The sequence below is a fragment of the Coenobita brevimanus genome, chromosome 33, assembly GCF_032717465.1.
Source record: "Coenobita brevimanus isolate Jiangsu-jjx chromosome 33, ASM3271746v2, whole genome shotgun sequence".
Lineage (NCBI taxonomy): Eukaryota > Metazoa > Arthropoda > Malacostraca > Decapoda > Coenobitidae > Coenobita > Coenobita brevimanus.
In genome coordinates, this window is record NC_136986.1 from 20,904,831 (window position 1) to 20,925,464 (window position 20,634).

The 20,634-nt window shown below is 44.0% G+C and overlaps 1 protein-coding gene across 1 annotated transcript; it reads right to left on the bottom strand.

Moving 5' to 3' along the window:
- Nucleotides 1-12,022: 12,022 nt before the first annotated feature.
- Nucleotides 12,023-12,397, bottom strand: LOC145395817 (uncharacterized). The gene has a single exon (XM_080269349.1). The coding sequence runs from the start codon at nt 12,395-12,397 to the stop codon at nt 12,023-12,025; it is 375 nt and encodes a 124-aa protein (XP_080125475.1).
- Nucleotides 12,398-20,634: the final 8,237 nt, after the last annotated feature.

Sequence of the window (20,634 nt, forward strand, 5' to 3'; positions counted from 1 at the left end):
TAAAATGATCTCACTTGGTAAATAAGCACTACTTTTATGCTAATTCTTGTCATAATGCCTCAAAATATGTACAAACAATTATGTAAAGTTGAAAATGGTATAATGTTATTGTGGAAGTAATATGGAACATGAAAAAATACAATAGCTGATGAAATAACGATGTTTGTTACCCATCGGTGACATAATTGACCGATTTCACTAGGGTTGCACAATGGTACATACCTTATTTCTCATTTTTTTCTGTATAAAACCCAATATACTTCTGGTATACATATTTCCAACATATGAATACATGATAATAAACGTATACTGCATCAGTTCAGAGTACTCGTGCCACCATAGAAAACGTACGGCGAAAAGACTACTCATAGAGCATGGCAGTACCTGTCAAACTTACATGCTCCAGGTAAGCCATTTCTGGACCCAAGGGACACCTTTCTTTGTGATTTTCCTTAGTTTCTGACCAAAAGCGAATGTTTGAGCAAAAAAAAAAAATGATCCAAAAAAGCTGGGACTGGGGCGAACCAAAGCTCAGAAAATGTCGGGATTGGGCGGCTTAATAGCATTAGTTATTGATTGTCAGGGGTGGAGTCATTTCTCCAGAGGCCAACAGTACTAATAAATAGCACGTGTGAATAATTAGTCTCTGCTGTGTACTGTTGAGAAAGTTTATAAATTCTCATCCTTAGAGAATTGGCGAAGTAAACCGGCATAAAGTAATCATTGTTTGATTTTCATAAGTCAGTTCTTTGTCCTGTTCTCAAGTATTATTGAATATTATTATTCTTAAATATTGTATACTTACAAAAACCCTGTGACATTTGACGACCTCATTCCAGGATATTAAATCCTAGCTCTAAAGTTATTCACGAGACAATACTCACTCACTCATACTTAGGTATTATCATTAAAGTCTATAGGCACTATCTTACTGGTGATTATTAATTCAGTTCTGTTAATTTACGTAATAGTTTTCACAGTCAGTTGTTTGTTTAATTTTTTTTTTTTTTTTTAACCAGTTTAACTATATAAAACTGGTCACCACTAACCTGTGCCTATATTCTTTATTCTCGATTATTGGCATCTTTCTCTACAAAATTGCAGTTAGTACTGAGTCTCTAGTTCGCTTAGATTGACTTAGCATCATGTCTACCAGCGTCTCTGTACAGGAAGATAAAGATATGGGGCTTACAGACCCCAGAGAAGTAAAGGATTATGTCCTCTCTCGGCTTAGTCATGAGCAGCAATGCGAGAATGATGCTCATGAAGAGCGTAGAATCCAACGCGAACACGAGCGAGAACAGCGCGAACGTGAGCGAGAACAGCATATGCGAAAAAGAGCGCAAATACGAGCGAGAACAGAACGAACACGAGCGAAAACAACACGTACTCGAGTTAGAACACGAGCAAAAACAACGCGAACTCGAGTTAGAACAACATGAGAGAGAATGTGAATGCGAGCGAGAACAATGAGAACACGAACGTGCCGAGCGAGAAGCACGCGAAAAACATGAATTTGAAATGTTGAAGCTCAAGCAAGATTCCTTGGCTTCAGACACATCTGGTGCAGCTGGCCCAAGCTCCACGAGCGCTCTCCCTGCACATGTTCTGGCGACCCCACACATCAAGCTTCCCCCATACAAGGAAGGCGAGTAAATCGAGCCATACATAGCTCGTTTTGAAGACATGGCTCAACTGTACCAGCTGGATGATGCAGCTAAGCAGCTTCAGTTTCGTGGCCTGTTTGAGGGCCCTGCCCTCAATATTCTCCACAGAATTCGTGGAGACAATCTCACATATGAGATGATGAAGGCCGCACTCGCCAAAGCGTACGGTCTCACAGTTGACGACACCAAGAGTCAGTTCATGAGGGCGCGTTTACAGGAAAAAGAGACTGCCATTCAGTTTCTTGACCGGCTTACTGCTTACTTAGATGAGTGGAAGGAGAAAGATGAAACTCCTTCCATGCGTGAGGGGATAATTGATCCTATGCTGCACATGCAGCTAGAAAAGTCGTGGCCTACAGAACTTATGGCTCAGCTTAAGATCTGCCAGATAAGAGATGCCAGTCAAATGGTGAAGAAGGCTGATGCATTCTTCACTGCCTACGGGTATCAAACTCACAAGCAGCATACCTGGAACAGGAAAGCTGATAAATCTGGGAAACCATCTCAGACTGAACCCAAGCAACAAGGCCGTTCTCAGAATAATGGCCAAGGTCCAAAACCGCAGAGGAAGAACCAGGGGAAAAACACTCAGAAGCCTGAGTAGAAGAAGTAGAACAAGTACCCTAATCAGCAGCAGTATTAGCCACGCAATCGACTGACGGGACAAACCTTTTCAGCACCAGCCCCTCGGAGGCAGGAGGCGAACGCAGCCTTCATTCCTCAATGGCAGCAGCACGGTGGTGTTGTCCCTACCAGTACAGGTACTTCCCCACAGTTCATTAATCCCACAGCGACAGTGAATCCTCCACCACAGGTGGCCAATGTTCCTTCTCCCCAGACAGTGAGTACAACCCCTCATGCATCTAATTCTCAGGGCACCATGTTTGCCACATCATTTATTCAGCAGCCTAATCAGTGGCTAGCTGCTTCCTTCACAGCCCCTCCCACAGGCGACAGTGCCTTCCTTGTTCAGCCAGGGTTTGTGGGAGACATTCCTGTGAAGGTCCTGAGAGACAATGGGTCCTCAGGTTGCTCTGTCAGGCAGAGTCTAGTTCGGCCTGAGGAGTATACAGGTCGACAGATCCAAGCTAACCTTATTGATGGATCAGTGAGATTGTTCCCTGTGGCACGTATCCAGGTGGCATCTCCATTTTGCACTGGTACGACACTCGCAGTTGTCATGCCAGAACCTTTATTTGACCTTATTATAGGCAATATTCCCGGTGCCAAGTATAGTTGCACTGAAGATGATGCTACTCAGACTTTGGCTGCAGTAACACAAGCCATGGCCGAGGCTCCAAACTGTGTCACCCCGGTGATCATTGAATACCTGCAAGATCTGATGTGTAGCCAAGTTGTTGTTCAAGAACAACATTCTGACCCGACACTTGCTGCCGTGCAGAAGAAACAAAAGGGTTGAGTGATAAAGTATTCACGGTGAAGTCAAGCCAAGTTCCTTCGTAAACAAGGACAGCTGTACTGTGAGTCACAAACACCCCAGGGCGAGGTTCAACTGCAGTTTGTTGTTCCCGCCAAGTACCTCCAAGCAGTGTTAGAATGGTGTCATTGTTCAGCCTCAGGAGGTCACTTGGGCAAAAGGAAAACCCAGGGCCGTATCCATGCTGACTTTTTCTGGCCAGGAATGGGACGAGAAATAGATAGTTTTGTGTGTTCCTGCAATGTGTGTCCATGTACCACGAATCAGGGACATGTCCTTTCTGTGTCGTTGCAATCCACACCCATAATCTCAGAGTCAGCTGAGAGACAGGGCAATGGTAATGTGGGTGCAGACCTGACATCTCACCCGTTGGCCCCACAGGACACAGTATCTTCAGGGCCTGTACATACATATGTACCGTAAGTTAAGGGGGAAGTTTGAGAACCCCACAGAGACAGTCCGAGGCTGTGTATGAATTACCTTGTGGAACGTCTCGAGCTGTGGGACTCTCAGAGGATTCCCGGAGAATGCACATTATCCACATGATTGTTCACACCCACGGTGGGTGTTAAAATGTGACCTGCCCGAGATTGCGTAGCGATTCTCAGCTTCCTGTCATTAATCGTAAGTGTAGTGTTAGGTTAACCAGTAAACTGCTTGTTCTAAGAAATTTGTAAATTCAAGAACTGGCACTTTTCCTGGTTAATAATGTTAGGTTAACTAGTAAACTGCTTGTTCTAAGTAATTTGTAAATTCAAGAACCGGCACGTTTCCTAGTTAATAAGCGTTAACCAGTAAACTACAAGGGTTCTGAGAGATTTGCAAATCCAAAGACTACGTTTACTGGTTAATAATTACATAAGTACTGATTGCTAGGCAGAGAGAGAGAGAAATGACACTTTTGATGCTCCACCCTGATTCCTTTCGCAGGTGCAGCTGGCGGGTGCAGCATTGTCGTGCAGATCAGCTGGTCATCCCTGTTGCATGCTGCCGCCTCTTCTCTTCTGCCTTGTCGTCTCTTTACTATTAATTTGTATTACATGATTTTACACGTAGGCACAGTTACACCACAACTGTCACACCTACACCATGTATTACATACATCACGCTACATAACAATTAGTTGTTAATGTAAATGTAGCAAACTTTTTGCTCAGTTTGACCTGAGAACAGGATTTTTCACTGTTGTCACAGAGTTTTTTCCTCAAGCTTGCTTCTATTAACGTAAATACGAGTTTTTTTTTCGCTCACTGGCGACTGTGACTTTCTCCTGTAGCAGGATAGCATACACACACCACAGTGTGAATCTTGTGTGACTGAGTTAGGATTTATATGTATGTATATTGAAATTTTTTTCCCTGAGAAAAAAAATTCATTTTGATGGGGCGTAATGTCACGAGTTGGCGCGATTCAGTATTTAAATAAACTCATGACAGAACTTTGGTGGGAAACCACGAATTCTAGTGGAATCTCAGTACGTATCACTCAGTCAGCCGCCACGTATTCACCCGATTGGGAGTGTTTTCAGAACAATTTTTCACTGTTTCATAAATGATCGTCCTTGTGCGCGACGTTAGCACTTCCGCTGAGGATTTGTTATGGGCGTGTTTTGCTCACTTCTAGCCATTCGCAAGTGCGGCTCGACATTCTCTTCTCTCTCACGATTAGAACTCAATCAGGATTTGAACATCGTGGAACCAGGTTCGATGGGCCCAGTGTGGAGCACTGCCGCCATTGTCCAGCAAGTTCCTTAATTCCCACCTAGTGTGAGTCGGTGAGAGGCCTAGCATGTGTGGCAGCGTCCTTCCTCAGCAACGAAGCCCAGTTCATCCCACCTAGCCACTTTTCCGACCACAATTTTCTTTTGGTTTGTCCTAGGTTTAAGAGTTTAGCTTTTGAGCGAGCAAGTGAGTATGATCTCCTTATTTTGAATTCATTTTGAAACATGTAATGTAAATTTATCTCATTGTAATCAATAAATTTACAATTCTTTTCTCTTGAGCTTAATGTAATGTAAACTCGTGTTTTATTACTCCACATTTAGCTTATTTTAGTTATAGCTCCTAGTTTGCATAAACGCTTTGCATTATTCACAACTGGTACTTAGGCCATTCCTTTTTATTAACTTAAATCCGTTGTGCCATCTAGGAGTTAATTGCACCAGCAAGAACCTCTTTATCATTAATAGCACTAGTTATTGATTGTCAGGGATGGAGTCACTTTCTCCAGAGGCCAACAGTACTAATAAACAGCACGTGTGAATAATTAGTCTCTTCTGTGTACTGTTGAGAAAGTGTATAAATTCTCATCCTTAGAGAATCGGCGAAGTAAACCGGAATAAGGTAATCATTGCTTGATTTTCACAAGTCAGTTCTTTGTCCTGTTCTCAAGTATTATTGAATATTATACATTAATATTACTTACACTCAAAAACCCCGTGACACCCAGACTTATAATACCATAAAACGTGAGAGCCACAGACCACCTCCACAGAACACGGTACCAGGTGTAACGAAGGTATACCTGTTTAGGCCACTTATGAACCCCAGTGAACACTTTCTTTGTGATTGGCCATTGTTTCTCACCAAAAGCGGAAGTTTCAGCCAAAAAAAATTTGGTCCAAAAATGGTCGGGATTGGGGGGTGTCAGTTGTGGAAAAGTGGTTGGGACGGGGTGGGTTAACGCCCCTCCTCCTACTGGATCCCTCCTACCTCTGTCTCTTAGCTGCACTGTTGCATCTTTATCTCTTTCCTATCGCTGCTTCAATGGCCACTGCTCATCTGAGTTGTCTGCTTGTATCCCTCCACCAATACGGCAAGTGCGTAACACCCGTCTAACAACAAACTCCCACCTCTTTTCTGTCCAGCTCTCTAATGCGAGCGTTAACCACTACTCACAGACCTTCATTTATGCAACAGGACAACTATGGAACTGTCTCCCTTTGTCTGTATATCCTATTGCCTATGATCTTCAATCTTTCAATGCAGTGTGTCCATCAATCTCTAAATGATTGGATCTTGAACTTGGCTATCTGTCAACCTTGTTTTTGTTTTTTCCTTAAGATAAAACTTGCAGGCTCCAGGCCTTTGATCCCTTCTTCCGTGCATAAAGATAAAATTTCATACATACAAGTGCCCAAACAGACACTCGTTATAATTACATAGTTGGTGGAGAAATGCGTTGTGATAAAGATGGACGCCTTTATGCAGTGTCACAGATGGAACCAGGCGGCTCCATCGCCTGGTTATACAAATATTCCTTATGTACTTCCCTATCTCCCAGAAGAAAAATTTTGAGATGTAGGAGGAAGGTTAGTTTAGTCCCCAGTCCACAGAGTTCACATTTCTAATGAGCAGGGATTTGCAGTTACTGGTACTGCTACTAATACTACCTTGATCAGCGATCACACACACACACACACACACACACACACACACACACACACACACACTTCTGTGGCATGTCCTCTTTCGATACCCATCAAACATATCCTTCAAATGTACTCATAAGATAGTGCACTGAAACTAAATAGGAGTGAAGGTGTATTAATAAATGTAACTGTACATCTTAAGGTCCTGGCAGAGACAGGTTGGTGAAGGAGACTGTATAATCATCATGAATAGCCATGTCGTTGATATAGTGCCTGCTTCATCAAACATAGTCAATTAGACGCGTTCTCTGGTTGGTTGACGAAGCTCTATAGCACCTTTTCATCAGTGATATTTTTACTCCTTTTTACACCTTCCTATCCTAGTTTGTGATGCATAAATCCTATCAATTTCGCCTTGCTCTGCACAAATATCGTAGAGAATAAGGTAACCACCCATATCCAAAAAGATGTCCATACGGAAGTGGTGGTATGCAGCTTGCTTCACTAACGATAATCCAAGTGTAGTGTTGTCTCTTACTTGCTTAACTTACGATGGTAGGGGGAATATTAAAGTAGGATGTGAGGCAGAGGGGAATTATATTACTAATTAAATTGTACAGTCATAACAATTCACTGATAATACAGGGACAAACTTGCTATTATTTCTGTTCTGTGGCGAGAGTGACACATTAATATGTGAGGTGCTAGTACGTGAGCAAGGGAGTGTGAGTTAGAGTTACCGTGCGTGAATGTGTGAGTGCTTGAGTGTGACGTGGCAGCTTTACGGGATGCAGGTGTGTGTGTGTGTGTGTGTGTGTGTGCATCGGAGTCTGGAGCTAGAGAGAAGGCCAAGGGACCCGGGCAGGCCCCTTTTATGGCAGGCTGCAGCAAGGCACGCCAGTGTTAGCATCCCTAGGAGGCCCAGTGATTGGCTAAGGTGAAGCACGCAGCAGAGACTGCTACTTCATTGGTCAGCACAGCAGCTGAGTCATGGTGAGACGCGGTATCACCTGGTGCGTGATTGGCCTTGCACCTGTGATCTTCCTGCGTCGACTACAGGCGGGTGACAGTGAGACATCCCTGACCACGTGTATACTGCTGGCCGTGTAATGCATGGAATATGATGCAGGGATACATGTGCGTTGCATACAACAGTGCAGGGAGAGGTGTGTGGTATGTATGAATTGTGGAGGTGGATTATTACACCACAGTACTCCCCCCTCCCCTCAAAAAAAAAAAAAAATAATAATAATAATAATAATAAAACAATGGAAAAAAATAATACTAACATGTGCAGTAACTCAAGTTATTACAAAAATGGGAGTATGTATTTACAGACTTTGCATACGTACTTGTTTCATCTCAAATTCATGGAAAGAAGCCAATATCCACCCAATTCCGAAGAAAGGAAGTTCCTCTGACCCCTCTGATTACAGACCAGTATCTGTCACATCTTCTCTTGGTAAGGTATGTGAAACTTTAATTAATAAGTACATTGTTAAACATCGTGAATCCAACAACTTAATTAGTGATAGAAAATATGGTTTTCGCCACGAAAGATCCACCATTGATATACTCAATCTCCTGACTCAAACCATCCATCAATCAATTGACCTACATGGAGAAACTCATGCAGTAGCTCTTGATATTTCGAAAGCTTTTGACAGAGTATGGCACCGTTCCCTGCTGTCCAAACTCCCTTGCTATGGACTAACGTCTTTTGTTCCTTTGATTTCTTCATATCTTAGTGACAGGAAAATAAGAGTAAAAGTAGATGATTTATATTCCAATTTCCACTCAATTAACGCTGGCGTGCCGCAGGGGTCAGTTCTAGTGCCAACCCTATTCCTGGTTCATATTAATGATTTCTTATCTGTCACTCACAATCCCATTCATTCATACACAGATGACTCAACACTACATAGTTCATTCATACTCAGACACCTATTTACAAAGTCAAATATCTCTACCTCTCAACTCAGTACAGCCATCTCCATAAATCAAGACCTATCTACGATCAGTGAATGGGGACAAAACAACCATGTCACTTTTAATGCTAGTAAAACTAAATATATAGAAGTTACTAATAGACAGATATTGCCAGATTCGTACATTACATTCAGTGCCAATAAAATTCCCATCTCCAAAAGTACTGAAATTCTCGGCGTCTCACTTAACAATGCCCTCAGCTGGACCTCTCATGTTAGATCACTTGCTAAAACCGCCTCAAAGAAACTTGGATTAGTGTACAGAGTCCGTTACTTCTTCACTGATGAGCAGTTAGCCATAATTTATAAGAGTCATGTGCGCTCTCAGCTTGAAATTTGCTCACCCTTGTGGAATGGATGTGGAGAGGTTGCATTAACCCCTAAACCAAGTTTTTTTTTTTGCTTGACGTCCGTGTCTCGCGGGCATATTCGCTCTTCGACAGACTCTCCAAAAATATTTGCCAAAAATCAGTTATGAGTCCTATAATATTAAAATTAAGTATGCATATGGCACATACCTTCAGCTTTCTCCTGGGATGTTTGTTCAGCCTTCGTCGAGTACCGTAGGACTAGTGAAGTTGGGTAATGAAGTCTCCACTTTACACTTCCCAACAACCCATAATATGATTACCACAGCCTAATATTATCACTAGAAACACTATTCTATGATTCTCAATTAGCTTGGAATCTATACATCAAAAAAAAAAACACTAAAAGCAATGAAAATTACGAGTGTATGACCTTCCCACTTATAATCGTTCGCCACTGGTGTTCTGTCATTTATTATTCATAAAAACACTTACACTTTATATATCTATTACTATATAACACTTATGTATATCTACAGTCTTTATCCATAAGTTTCTTTCAGTAATAGTATTTTTTTGTCACTAGGCATTCAATTTCTCGTTCAGTAACATACATAGCATTCACTTTCTCGTCCTGTATACTAGCGTTGAGAGTGAATCTGTCACTTTCACTTCCACTTTCATAACTCATAGTATTCAGACATGCTAGAGTGAAACTTTCACTTTCATTACTCCTAGTATACATATACTCGTATTCTTATATTACTACTCATTTACATTTCTATTTACATTCTTTATTTTATTTACATTATTTACATTTCTATTTTATTTACACTGTGTTATGCACTGTCACTTGCAGTAACTTATAAAACTATTTTCCATTGTTCACTTATATTTACATTCATTGCTTCCACTTGCTGTTTACACATTATTTACACATTATTTACATTTCCACTTGCACTGTTTTACTCAGCAGTAAGATCGTAGTCACTGTCTATCATTTTCATTGACAAATTATTCAGTTGATGTTCAACAGCAGTCACTTAGCCCTTTACCCCTTTCCACACAAGGTTTTGTAGGGGGTAGAGGTCACAGGGCCCTTTGTATGGGGCTAAAAAGCAGCAGAATTGGACAGGCGCAAATCTGACGTCGTTTTACCTTGAAGGACGACAGTAAACTGAATACAGTGTGCTGGCCAAGGGGGAGTGCAATGCTGCCAATGTCAGCATAGTGACAGCTGCTAATATATACGCTATGAAATGATTGGCAGGAAATCTAGACAATACATAATAAATTAGGCAGTTCCAGGTGAATGTAAATATCACTTAGGCTTGTCCCTTCCTTTCTTATATATATTTTTATTATGAGAAAAGATTATACGGCATATTTCAAGGGGAAATAAACAGCGAAAATTAGCGAACGAGTGCACGTGAGGTGTTGTCAGGTGATAATTAGCCAATTCCAGGTGTATGGCACTATCACTTACCTTATTTCTTTTTTGTATATATTATTTGGTATAAGAATAGGGCATTGAGCTTATTTCAATGGATGAAATCAGTGGAAAATTCCAGGGAAGATTTACTTTGCATAGCACAGCTAGGCAGGCAAGAGGAGAGGGTAATGGAGGGGAGGTAGGGAGGGGAGTCAAGAATGGGGAGAAATGGCTAAATTGTAAACAATGGATGGGAGTACAGATGAGACTGGGAGTGCTGACTAGTATTGGACATTGGCAGTACTGATAGATGATACAAGCCACCACTTGAAAGCCCGGGCAAATTCAAAATAACACAGAATCATAAAAGTGATGCCCAGCGGTATGATCCCTTGCTCCCAAGCGTCACGAAAGTGATGCCCCGTGGTATGATCCCTTGCTCTCAAGCCTCACGAAAGTGACACCTCGTGGTTAAGGGGTTAAAACAACTAGATAAAATTCAGAACAATGCTGTTAAAATTATTAACAACTCCCCCATTACAAATAAACTACCTCCCCTGCAAGTAAGAAGGAATGTTGCCTCCCTCATTATTTTACAGACATTTTTTTGGCAAATGCTCAGACAAAGTTGCATCCATGGTGCCACCTGTCCATGCCTTCCCTCGTGCTACTCGGGCATCTGGTAGCACTCATGACTGAAATGTCACTCAGCCATATTGCAGAACTTCTGCCTATCAGAATTCTTTCATTCCTTGAACTGCATCTCTCTGGAACTCGCTTCCCCAGAGTTGTTTCCCTCCAAATTTCAACCCACAGATGTTCAAGTCTAAGTGTTACAAATATTTTATGAGCAGAGGACACCAGTAATCTGATGTACGGATTATTTTTTTTTATTCATTTGTTTTTCCTTCCTCCGTTCTGTTATTAAAAAAAAATAGGCAGCATATAAATTATTTACAAATATACAACACTGAGGTACACAATATGGCACTATAATTGAAGACGATCTATGTTGGGTATTGGAAATACTTGGGCAGTCTGATGATTCAGCCAGCTTTAGTGTAAGTGTAGGATGTTGTGGTGTTAGTCCGAGTGGAATGTGGACATGTTGCAATTGCAGCCGTGACTGGTAAGTCTGTGACGTGGAATTAGGTGGTGTCAATTTGGAGAGATGCATGTGGCTGTGGGAATGAGGTTGGAAGAGAAGGGTGGGGGGGGTAGGAGCAGGGTGAAGAGAAGGAAGTGGTGGTGGAAGCCAGTGAACTAGAGGATCTGGGTATTGGTGGTAAAGGGGGGTAGCAATTATCAAAAGGAATCTGGGGTGGGCAACAAGTCGTGATGGGTGGGGAGGGTGGCGATGTGGGGAGGAAGTCAGCCGAGTAGAGGTTGTGGGTAATGGTGCTAAAGGAGGGTAGCAATTAACTAAGGGAATCTGGGGTGGAGGGCAAGTCGTGGTGGGTGGGGAGGGTGGGGATGTGGTGGAAGGGGAGGATGTTGTAGTGGGTGTGCTGGTAGCAGTGTGTGATGTTGAGGTCATGTTAGCTGGTTTGATTCTGTTGCCCAACACCATGTACTGTTTGCCCTCCCTGTCTACAGTAACTAATTTGTCTGTTCTGGCAGTGACTGGGTAGGGGCCTTCATAAGGTGTTTGTAGGGATGACTGGTGCTGGCCTCACTTGACAAGGACATGCCCAGCGGTTTGCCATTGCCAAGGTGCGTGAGTGGGCTGCTGGGGGTGTGGGCGTGGTGGTGTGGGTTGCAATGCCCATATAGCTTGTTGAAGAGCTGGGAGGAATGTTAGTGCTGGCATTGCATCCTGCTACGGGATGAACTGGCCCGGAAGCCGCAAGTCCTCCCCATAAGTCAGCTCAGCTGGAGAGTTCCCTATATCCTCCTTTTCTGAGGTTCTGAGGTTGAGGAGGATTATGGGAAGAGTGGGCACCCAGTTGATAGGATGCGGAAGAGCTCGCAGTGCCACCTTTAGGCAGCGGTGAAACCGTTCCACCAACTCATTGGACTGCAGGTAGTAGGCTGATGGATGGTGGTGCTTAGTACCTAGAAAGTAGAGCAGGTCCTGCCAGGCCTTTGACTCAAACTGGTCACCTTGATCAGTGATTATGGTGTGTGGGGTGCCGAAACGAGCCACCCAGGATGACAGGAAGTGGTATGCCACCCTCTCAGCCGTAGCATCCATCATCGGTGTTGCTTCTGCTCACCTTGTAGCCCTGTCGATACAGGTGAGAATAAACTTGTTCCCCCTGGACTCTGAGAAAGGGCTAACAATGTCAAGGTGGACCGTGTGGACACGAGTGGTGGGAGTGGATAAGCTCACCAATGGGGTCCTAATGTGACGTTGCACCTTGGCAGATTGACAGCGTGCACATGTCCTTACCCACTGCGTCACGTCTCTACGCATGCCAGGCCACACCATGCGTCGGCTAAGGAGCCTATGTGTGCCATGTATGCCTGGGTGTGACATGTCATGGTAATGTCAGAAAATTTGATGCCGACATGTGTTGGGTATGAAAGAGCGAGCTACTCCGCAGGATATGTCACACTACATCTTTTGGGGGGAGTCTGGAACATCAAATTGCTCAAACTGTAGTGCGGTTAAACCCCGAGTAGCGTAGATAGTTCCTGGTCCGTCGTTTGAGCGAGGGCCAGGGCAGCACGGCTGAGTGGAGGGGGAGATGGGGCCACCATCACCAGTCCCCGGGAAAGAGCATCAGCCACCGTGTTCTGTTCACCTTTGATGTGTGATATCTCCGTGGTGAACTTCAGAAATAAAAGCCAGCTGCCTTGCCACCCGCGGGGACCAGTGCTCACCTCTCTAGGCCATGGTGAATGTAAGTGGTTTGTGATCAGTAAGGAACCTGAATTCCCTGCCCTCCAGGAGGTGCCTGAAATGTCTGTTTGCTTCATATATTGCCAGTAGCTCCCTGTCAAATGTGCTGTATTTGCACTGCGCTGGAGTGAGACGCTGGCTGAAGAACACGATGGGTGCAGTAACTCCCTCAGCCTCCTGCTGGAGAACAGCGCCCACTGCATCTGAGGAGGCGTCTGTGACAAGGGACATGGGAGCATTGGGGGCAGGGTAGGCGGGGCAGGGGGCACTAGTGATGTTGTCTTTCAGGGTGGCGAAGGCTTGGATAGCCTGTGGAGTCCAATCCAGTGGTTTAGATGAGTTTTTCTTCGTGCCCTTCAGGAAATCATTGAGTTGAGCTATGTTGGAGGCCGTTTGGTGGAGGAAGCGATGGTAAGAGTTAACCATCCCAAGGACTTCCCGGAGTGTGAATGGTGTTGCTGGATGTGGGAAACCCCAGATGGCCTGCACTTTCTGGGGAAGGGGCATGATGCGAGTGGCTGAGACTCTGTACCTGAGAAAGTCCAGTTGCTCCGCACTTAGGATGCATTTCGCCAGATGGATGCAAGGGCTGTATTCCTGCAGGTGGCTGAAAAGCCTAGAAGCTGACGCCCATGCTCACTGTGCGACAGGGAGGTGATGAGGATGTCATCGATGTAGACGAGGACGTTGTCTAGGCCCCTAACCACCAGGTTCATATACCTTTGGAATGTTTGTGCTGCATTCCCTAACCCAAAGTTCATTTTGGTATATTCAAACAGTCCAAACGGGGTGGTGACAGCCGTTATAGTGATGTCCTGGGGGGCAACTGGGATTTGGTGAAAGGCCAGTACCAGATCTATTTTAGAGAAGAGAGTCTTCCCGTGCAGTTTGTGGTGGAAGTCGCTGGATGTGGGAAATGGGGTAGTGGTCAGGGGTGGTCATTGCATTAAGGGCCCTGTAATCCCCACCTGCTCTCCACTCAACCTCCTGTGTCTTCAGAATCATGTCCAGTGGTGAGGCCCAGGAACTGGATGACGGCCTTATTATGCCCTCTGGCAGCATGGTCCGAAACTCCTGCTCTGTTGCCTGTTGTCTTTCAGGAGGCAAGCAGCATGGGTGGGCGAAACATGGTGGTCCTGAGGTAACTATACAGTTCTGGACACCGTGTCGGTCCGTCCGCGTAGAGGAGTCAGTGAGGTTAGGAGGGGAAACTGGTGCAGAATGGCATCATAGGAAGAATCACTTCGAACGTGGGTGATAAGGACAGGTCTGGCTGCACACTTCGATCCTTGATTAAAAGAGTTAGATGGCCTGTGATACAGCTGGCGGCGCTTGGTGTCCACCAACAAATCGCATACCTCCAGGAAGTTGACTCTGAGGATGGGTTGCTCAATGTCTGCTATCATGAAGGGCCATGTGAATGCGAAGGTATGGGAGAAAACCAACTGCCAGGGCTCAGTACCATATGTGGCGATAGGTGAACCATTGGCCGCCACAAGGTCAAAGGCAGGTTGATGGTGGCATATGTGATGGGAGCTTGGGGGAATGATACTAAATGCAGCCCCTGTGTCTATTTGGTACCTTGTGGCAGTGGTGGCATGCTCAACCCACAGCAAGTCGCGAGTGCCTGGCAGTTTATGGAGGGAATGCGGAGCTTGGTTGGCCTGTTCGTGATTCACTTTGGTGGGAGACGTTACTGCCCTGGTCTCCTGTCAGCTTCATTTCCCGAAACGACACAGTTGGTGGGAGACGTTACTGCCCTGGTCTCCTGTCAGCTTCATTTCCCGAAACGATACAGGGGGGAGCGCAGCGACAGGCCGCCTGACCGAACCGTTTTTGATACATACAGTGGGTGTATTCCTGTTGCATAGGTTGTACCGTGTTTGGTTTGGTATATGACACTATGGGGGCACTGGTGGAATTGTGCGGTGGGGTAAGGGAATCACTGGGGAACTCTGTTGATGGTGCACTAGGGAGATTGTTATTGGGTGTACACACTTGTGGAGGTACTGATCCACTGGGGGAGTTGTTTTTGGGTGAACACACTGGTGGAGGGATTGATGCACTGGGGGAGTTGGTATTCAGGACAAGTATGGATTGTTCTATCTGGCCAACTTTATCTGTTAATTTAATGAGCAGAGCACAAATATCCTTCATTTATGCAACAGGTCAACTCTGGAACTGTCTCCCTCTGTCTGTATTTCCTGCTTCCTATGATCTCCAGTCTTTCGAAAGCAGTGTGTCCAGCATCTCGAAATGAATGGATCTTGAATTTGGCTCTCTCTTGTATTTGTTTTTCTCTTGGAAGGAACAGTTCCGCGGGCTCGTTGCCTTTGGTTCCTGCTTCCTCACATTAAAAAAAAAAAAAACGAGAATTGCTTGTCTCTGTTAGACACACTATTAACACTGGGGGGTTGCACTAGGGTTGATCACTACGTTGTTGGGCATGGGATTGTTTATAGGAATTGCACTTACTTTGATAGTGGAGTAATGCTGTGACATTTCATAAAGTGTGTTTGCATTTATGAGGAAGTCTTGAAGGGTAGCATCAGCGCCAAGAGAAGCCAGGTGCAGGTGGAATTCTGGCGGCATAAGCTGCAGAAGGCGGTGCTGCAGGAGATCGTCAGATAGTGTCACCCCCGCAGCTGTTAGTGTGCCTTAGATCTGGATGCACAGTGCTGAAGGGCTCTTTTCTGTTGGCTGAATGTTGTCCAGTTCCATAAGCAGGCTTATTTTTATTTCCCCAGCGCCCTCAGGAGACTGTTTCCCAGTGCTGTGTACTTCCCTGTGGTTGGGGATGACAATAAAACATCCTGCATGAGAGCTGCCACATGAGTAGGTAGTGCTCTAATAACTGTAGTATATTTTGTGTCATCGTTAGTGTCTTTGGCCCATGTGGCATCTATGTGTGTAAACCACGTGTTTATGTTGTAAGAAAATCCGGGAGACGTTGATGGATTACGTATTCCATCATAAGCTCACTCCAGGGGTCACCAGTGTAGTGCTGTCTCTTACTTGCTTAACTTACGATAGTAGGAGGAATATTAAAGTCGGATGTGAGGCAGAGGGGAATTATATTACTAGTTAAATTGTACAATGATAACAATTCATTAATAATACAGGGACAAACTTGCTATTATTTCCGTACTGTAGCAAGAGTGACACACTAATACTTGAGGTGCTAATGTGTGAGCGAGGGAGTGTGAGTAAGCGTGACTGTGCGTGAATGTATGAGTGCTTGAGTGTGACGTGGCGGCTTTACGGGATGCAGGTGTGTGTGTGTGCATCGGAGTCTGGAGCTAGAGAGAAAGTCAAGGGATCCTGGCAGGCCTCTTTTATGACAGGCCGCAGCAGGGCATGCTGGTGTTAGTATCCCTAGAAGGCCCGGTGATTGGTTAAGGTGAAGCATGCAGCAGCTCATTGGTCACGTGGGGTCACGAGGTCAGGGACTGCTACTTCATTGGTCAGCGCAGCAGCTGAGTCATGGAGGGATGCAGTACCACATGGTGCGTGATTGGCTGCACACCTGTGATCTTCCCGCGTCGACTACAGGCGGGCGACAATGCGGCATCCCTGACCAAGTGTATACTGCTGGCAGCGTGGTGCATGTAATATGATGCAGGAATACATGTGTGTTCCATACAACAGTGCAGGGACAGGTGTGTGGTATGTATGAATTGTGGAGGTGGATTATCATGCTACACAAGCCTTTGTCATCTGACCTTCAGGTACTCACTGCCGTGAAGGTATATTGATATGATTTTATTTCATATTAATTGTCCTTATTATTCCCTTCACTTATTCTTGTTCTCAGCGAGCTAAAGAATAATGGTCAGCATCTGCCTCCCCCATAAAAATGCAGATTGGGAGAAGATGAAAATATGAAGACAATGAATTTTAATTATGGTTTGAAACTGACGTAAATGCACTCTTGTTTCAAAATTTTAGTTCTTTCTGCTGCCCACTTGTAACTCAATCATTATATATAGTAACTGTAACTAACAACTTGGTAACATTAAATTGTGTTAAGTAACAACACATACTATAGTGACTGTATGCAACCTTAATCCAACTAATACTCGCTTACGAGTTGCTGAACGGCAGGAGAAGGAACGGGACTTTCAGAGACTGTAGCGTATTAAAGTTAGTGCCAAAATAATGTTAGTGTTCATTGTGTTCATCAGTTTCACCCTATGCCAATTTGTCTTTTATGGGGGGGCGGGGAGATCATTCTTATTATAACCGATAGACTATATTGCAGAAATTATCCTGGTCTGTCGAGCATTTTACAACGCTGACATATTTTATGAGTACGCCAACCCTTGATATCTCATTACGGTTTTGTTCTGTGACGGACCGGCCCAGGGGCCAGTCTAACAGAGTCAGTGTTACCGAGAGACCGTTCAGAAATTAGTCTTCCTAGAGCCTCCTGGATGGTTACAGGTAGCTTCCTAGCATCCTCCAAGAATCCAGGAAGATTAACATAGATTATTGTTATATTCACAAAGATTCGTTTCCGCCAAGAGCCCAGAGTGTCTGACAATAGGCAGCTTGGCTGTTTTCGTCTTAGAGAACCGGAGGAACGTGATGCCAATTTCTCCACCATCTGACCACTTTAGTAGGCTAATCAATGAAATTACCTGGAAAGCAAGTTATGATACTGAATGAGATAGGTATATACTTTTATCCAATTAGACAATATATTACCCCGAAAATCAGGGACCAGTTAAAGCACTTACCAGGACATGGTACTTATTAGTCACTTGATATTTATTTTCATCTCCTGGTATACAAGTTCACATTAAGATGATGAGCAAACTATATATTGAAAGTGAACTCATTCACGTTGTCTTCGAAGTGGAGAGGTTCGAAATAAAGTTAATCACCCCTTCCCTATGAAATGTCTCCCCAGTTGAGTGAAATAGGTTTTGGGTTGCCAGAATAACTAATACATCATAGTGAGTGGTTTAAGAGATATGCAGTGGTATCCTGCTGCCAAACAAGGAAAGTAATCCGGTACTAATGCTCACTATACAAAACTGCTAAATGATTACATTGTGATAAACTGCAGAATTATTTTTTTTTTTACCTACTGACAAGAATTCTTCCTGCCGGGAAGGAGTCAGAAACATCTTCAATGAAACTCCTTCCGTAAAAAAAGTAATTAAAAAAATAATAATAAGCGTAAATGAGAGGAAGACTGATATGAAGAAGGTAAAGGGATTTACACTCAGCATCGTAAACGCAGGCAGGATCTATTGTCATCTATGGAGATTATTGCCTTATTTTAAAAAACACAATGGCGGTGGTTTCTTGATATTCCTAAACAGCTTTTAGTGTCTTGCGTTCCATGTTTCGCCGCCAGTTTAGTCCTGTCACGCTTTTCTGTAACCTCAAATCAAGACTAGCTGGCAATTGATCGAGGCACGAGACTCCAAGAGATGCCCCGCGAATTTCGCATTATTTATTGAACCCCGCAATGATTATTTGGCGATTCCAAAAGCACTGACTTCTCAAGCATAAAAAGGAGGAAGATATGCGTCCCAAGAGACAATGTTTATTTTTGCACAAAAAACTGTGGGCAAGGAAATGACGTTGCTGGGACATTGTGTCGTCTCCTGTCGCTATAATCGTCCTCCAGGATGCGGTTCCGAGACGACGTATTCTCTGACAGGCTTTGGCATCCACTTTTCTCTCCTGCTGCCAGCGGTGAATCCATCTGTAAATCGAGGAGACACTTGCACCAGTCTCCAGGGCAATGTCTTTCACCGATACGCCTTCCAGCCAGATCCTCACTATATGCAGACGATCTGCCATCACAGATGGGCAGAGGATTAGGGGGTTACAAATTTACTTCACAGTGTCAGACAAAACATTTATGCAGCGTTACTTATGTGCAAAGGTATGCAAAAATTAAATCAAAATAAACCATTAATTTCTTGTACGATCATGTGATGTTGGAGTAACAGCGAAGCATATTTGCTCTCTCTCTCTCTCTCTCTCTCTCTCTCTCTCTCTCACACACACACACACACACACATACTCTTACTTACATACTTAAAACTGTCCTTCTGCTATAGAAGACATCTCCTGCCATACTCACTAGGATGGTGTGTTTCTCATTGTCTTTATGCCAACGTGTGTGACTGTGCGGAGTAATGCTGGATCCACAAACTTTACCCCACAGTCGGCACATCACATCCTGGTTTCATGGGAGAACTCTGTTTTGGTTGTGCCTCCACTGTCTCCGCTTTTCTCAGGCCAGTTTCCGATCTTCTTCAAGTTGAATTGTTCCTTTACTGCAGAGGACTTGTCATTGTTCTTTGTCCGAGGTATTGGTTTCAAGATCTTTTAGTATGATGTTGCCTTTCTTCAGGTTGTCCTTATGCGATTATTATATCTTTATTTCTGTCCCCCTGGGTTGCGACGTGCTGCAGAGAGTTGGCCATACAGAACCTGGCTTGGAAATGGTGCTCTGGCATGCGGAACATGTTTCCGGCCCATCTTAAAAAAAATATAGGAGGTCATGGTTTCTATGCTGGTTGACTTTGCCCACTGAAGGATTGTAACTCAGGGACTTTATCATCCCATTTGAATCCTAGGATGCATTGTACGTATTCCACATGAAATGGCTCAAACTGTTTGATATGAAACTTGTTGGTAGTCTTGAATTCAACTCCATTTAAGAGAGTGGAGAGGCATACAGATGCTTATACTGAAACCTCTCTGTCGATACTCAGGCTGTTACAATCGAAGCCACTGGGTCTGAGACGTCCAGAAAAACCCGAGACGTGGTTAACTCTTGCAAGGACTTCTGCATCAATGTTATGTTTATCTGTGAACACACATCCATGGTACGTAAAATTCTCCACCTGTTTTACATTTTGGCCGTTTATCTGAAATGTATGAGGCTCTGCTAGGTTGGTTCTCTGATATGTTTTTCTGTTTTATTGACATTCAGAACCCCATTGCATGCTCTATATTAGAAATGATGACAATACTCTGTCGTAGGGCTTCTGTGGTATGTGTAAGGATAGCATAGCTCTCAGCTCTGGAAGAGAAGTCTTTGACTGTGACTGAAGACATCAGAGATTAAATAAGTTACTGTCTAGACAGAACTGGATTTTTATTAAATCATCAGGATTCATTTGTTGGTGACTTAAAAGGGCGACTGCAGGGAGACAGATGTTGAAGACAGGAGCCAGGACACAGCCTTGCTTTATCCCAGTGTCCACTTTGACGGTCTCGGATTTGCTCCCACCTATGGACACACTAACATTCACGTTGTCATGCAGACTATGCAGGATGAAAAAAAAATTTGCTTTCAACTCCAAATTCTGAAAGTGCATTCCATAAAAATTCTCTGTTGTCAATGTCAAATACTTTTGCAAGATCAGCACTCGTAAATGCAATGTATATACAATGCACAGTTCTGTTCGTGGCATTTCGTTTGTATCTGTCTGGCAACAAAGATCATAAGTTCATATCACAGGAACTTTTTTCCTTACCAAATCCATATTGTGTTTCAAAAAGTGTTGACTCAGTCAGATGATTTTTTAGTCTGGATAACATTATCTTGGCTAGTA

Bases quoted from the DNA above. Each gene is read 5' to 3' on its own strand.
- LOC145395817 (XM_080269349.1), bottom strand. From the start codon at position 12,397: ATGGATGCTACGGCTGAGAGGGTGGCATACCACTTCCTGTCATCCTGG.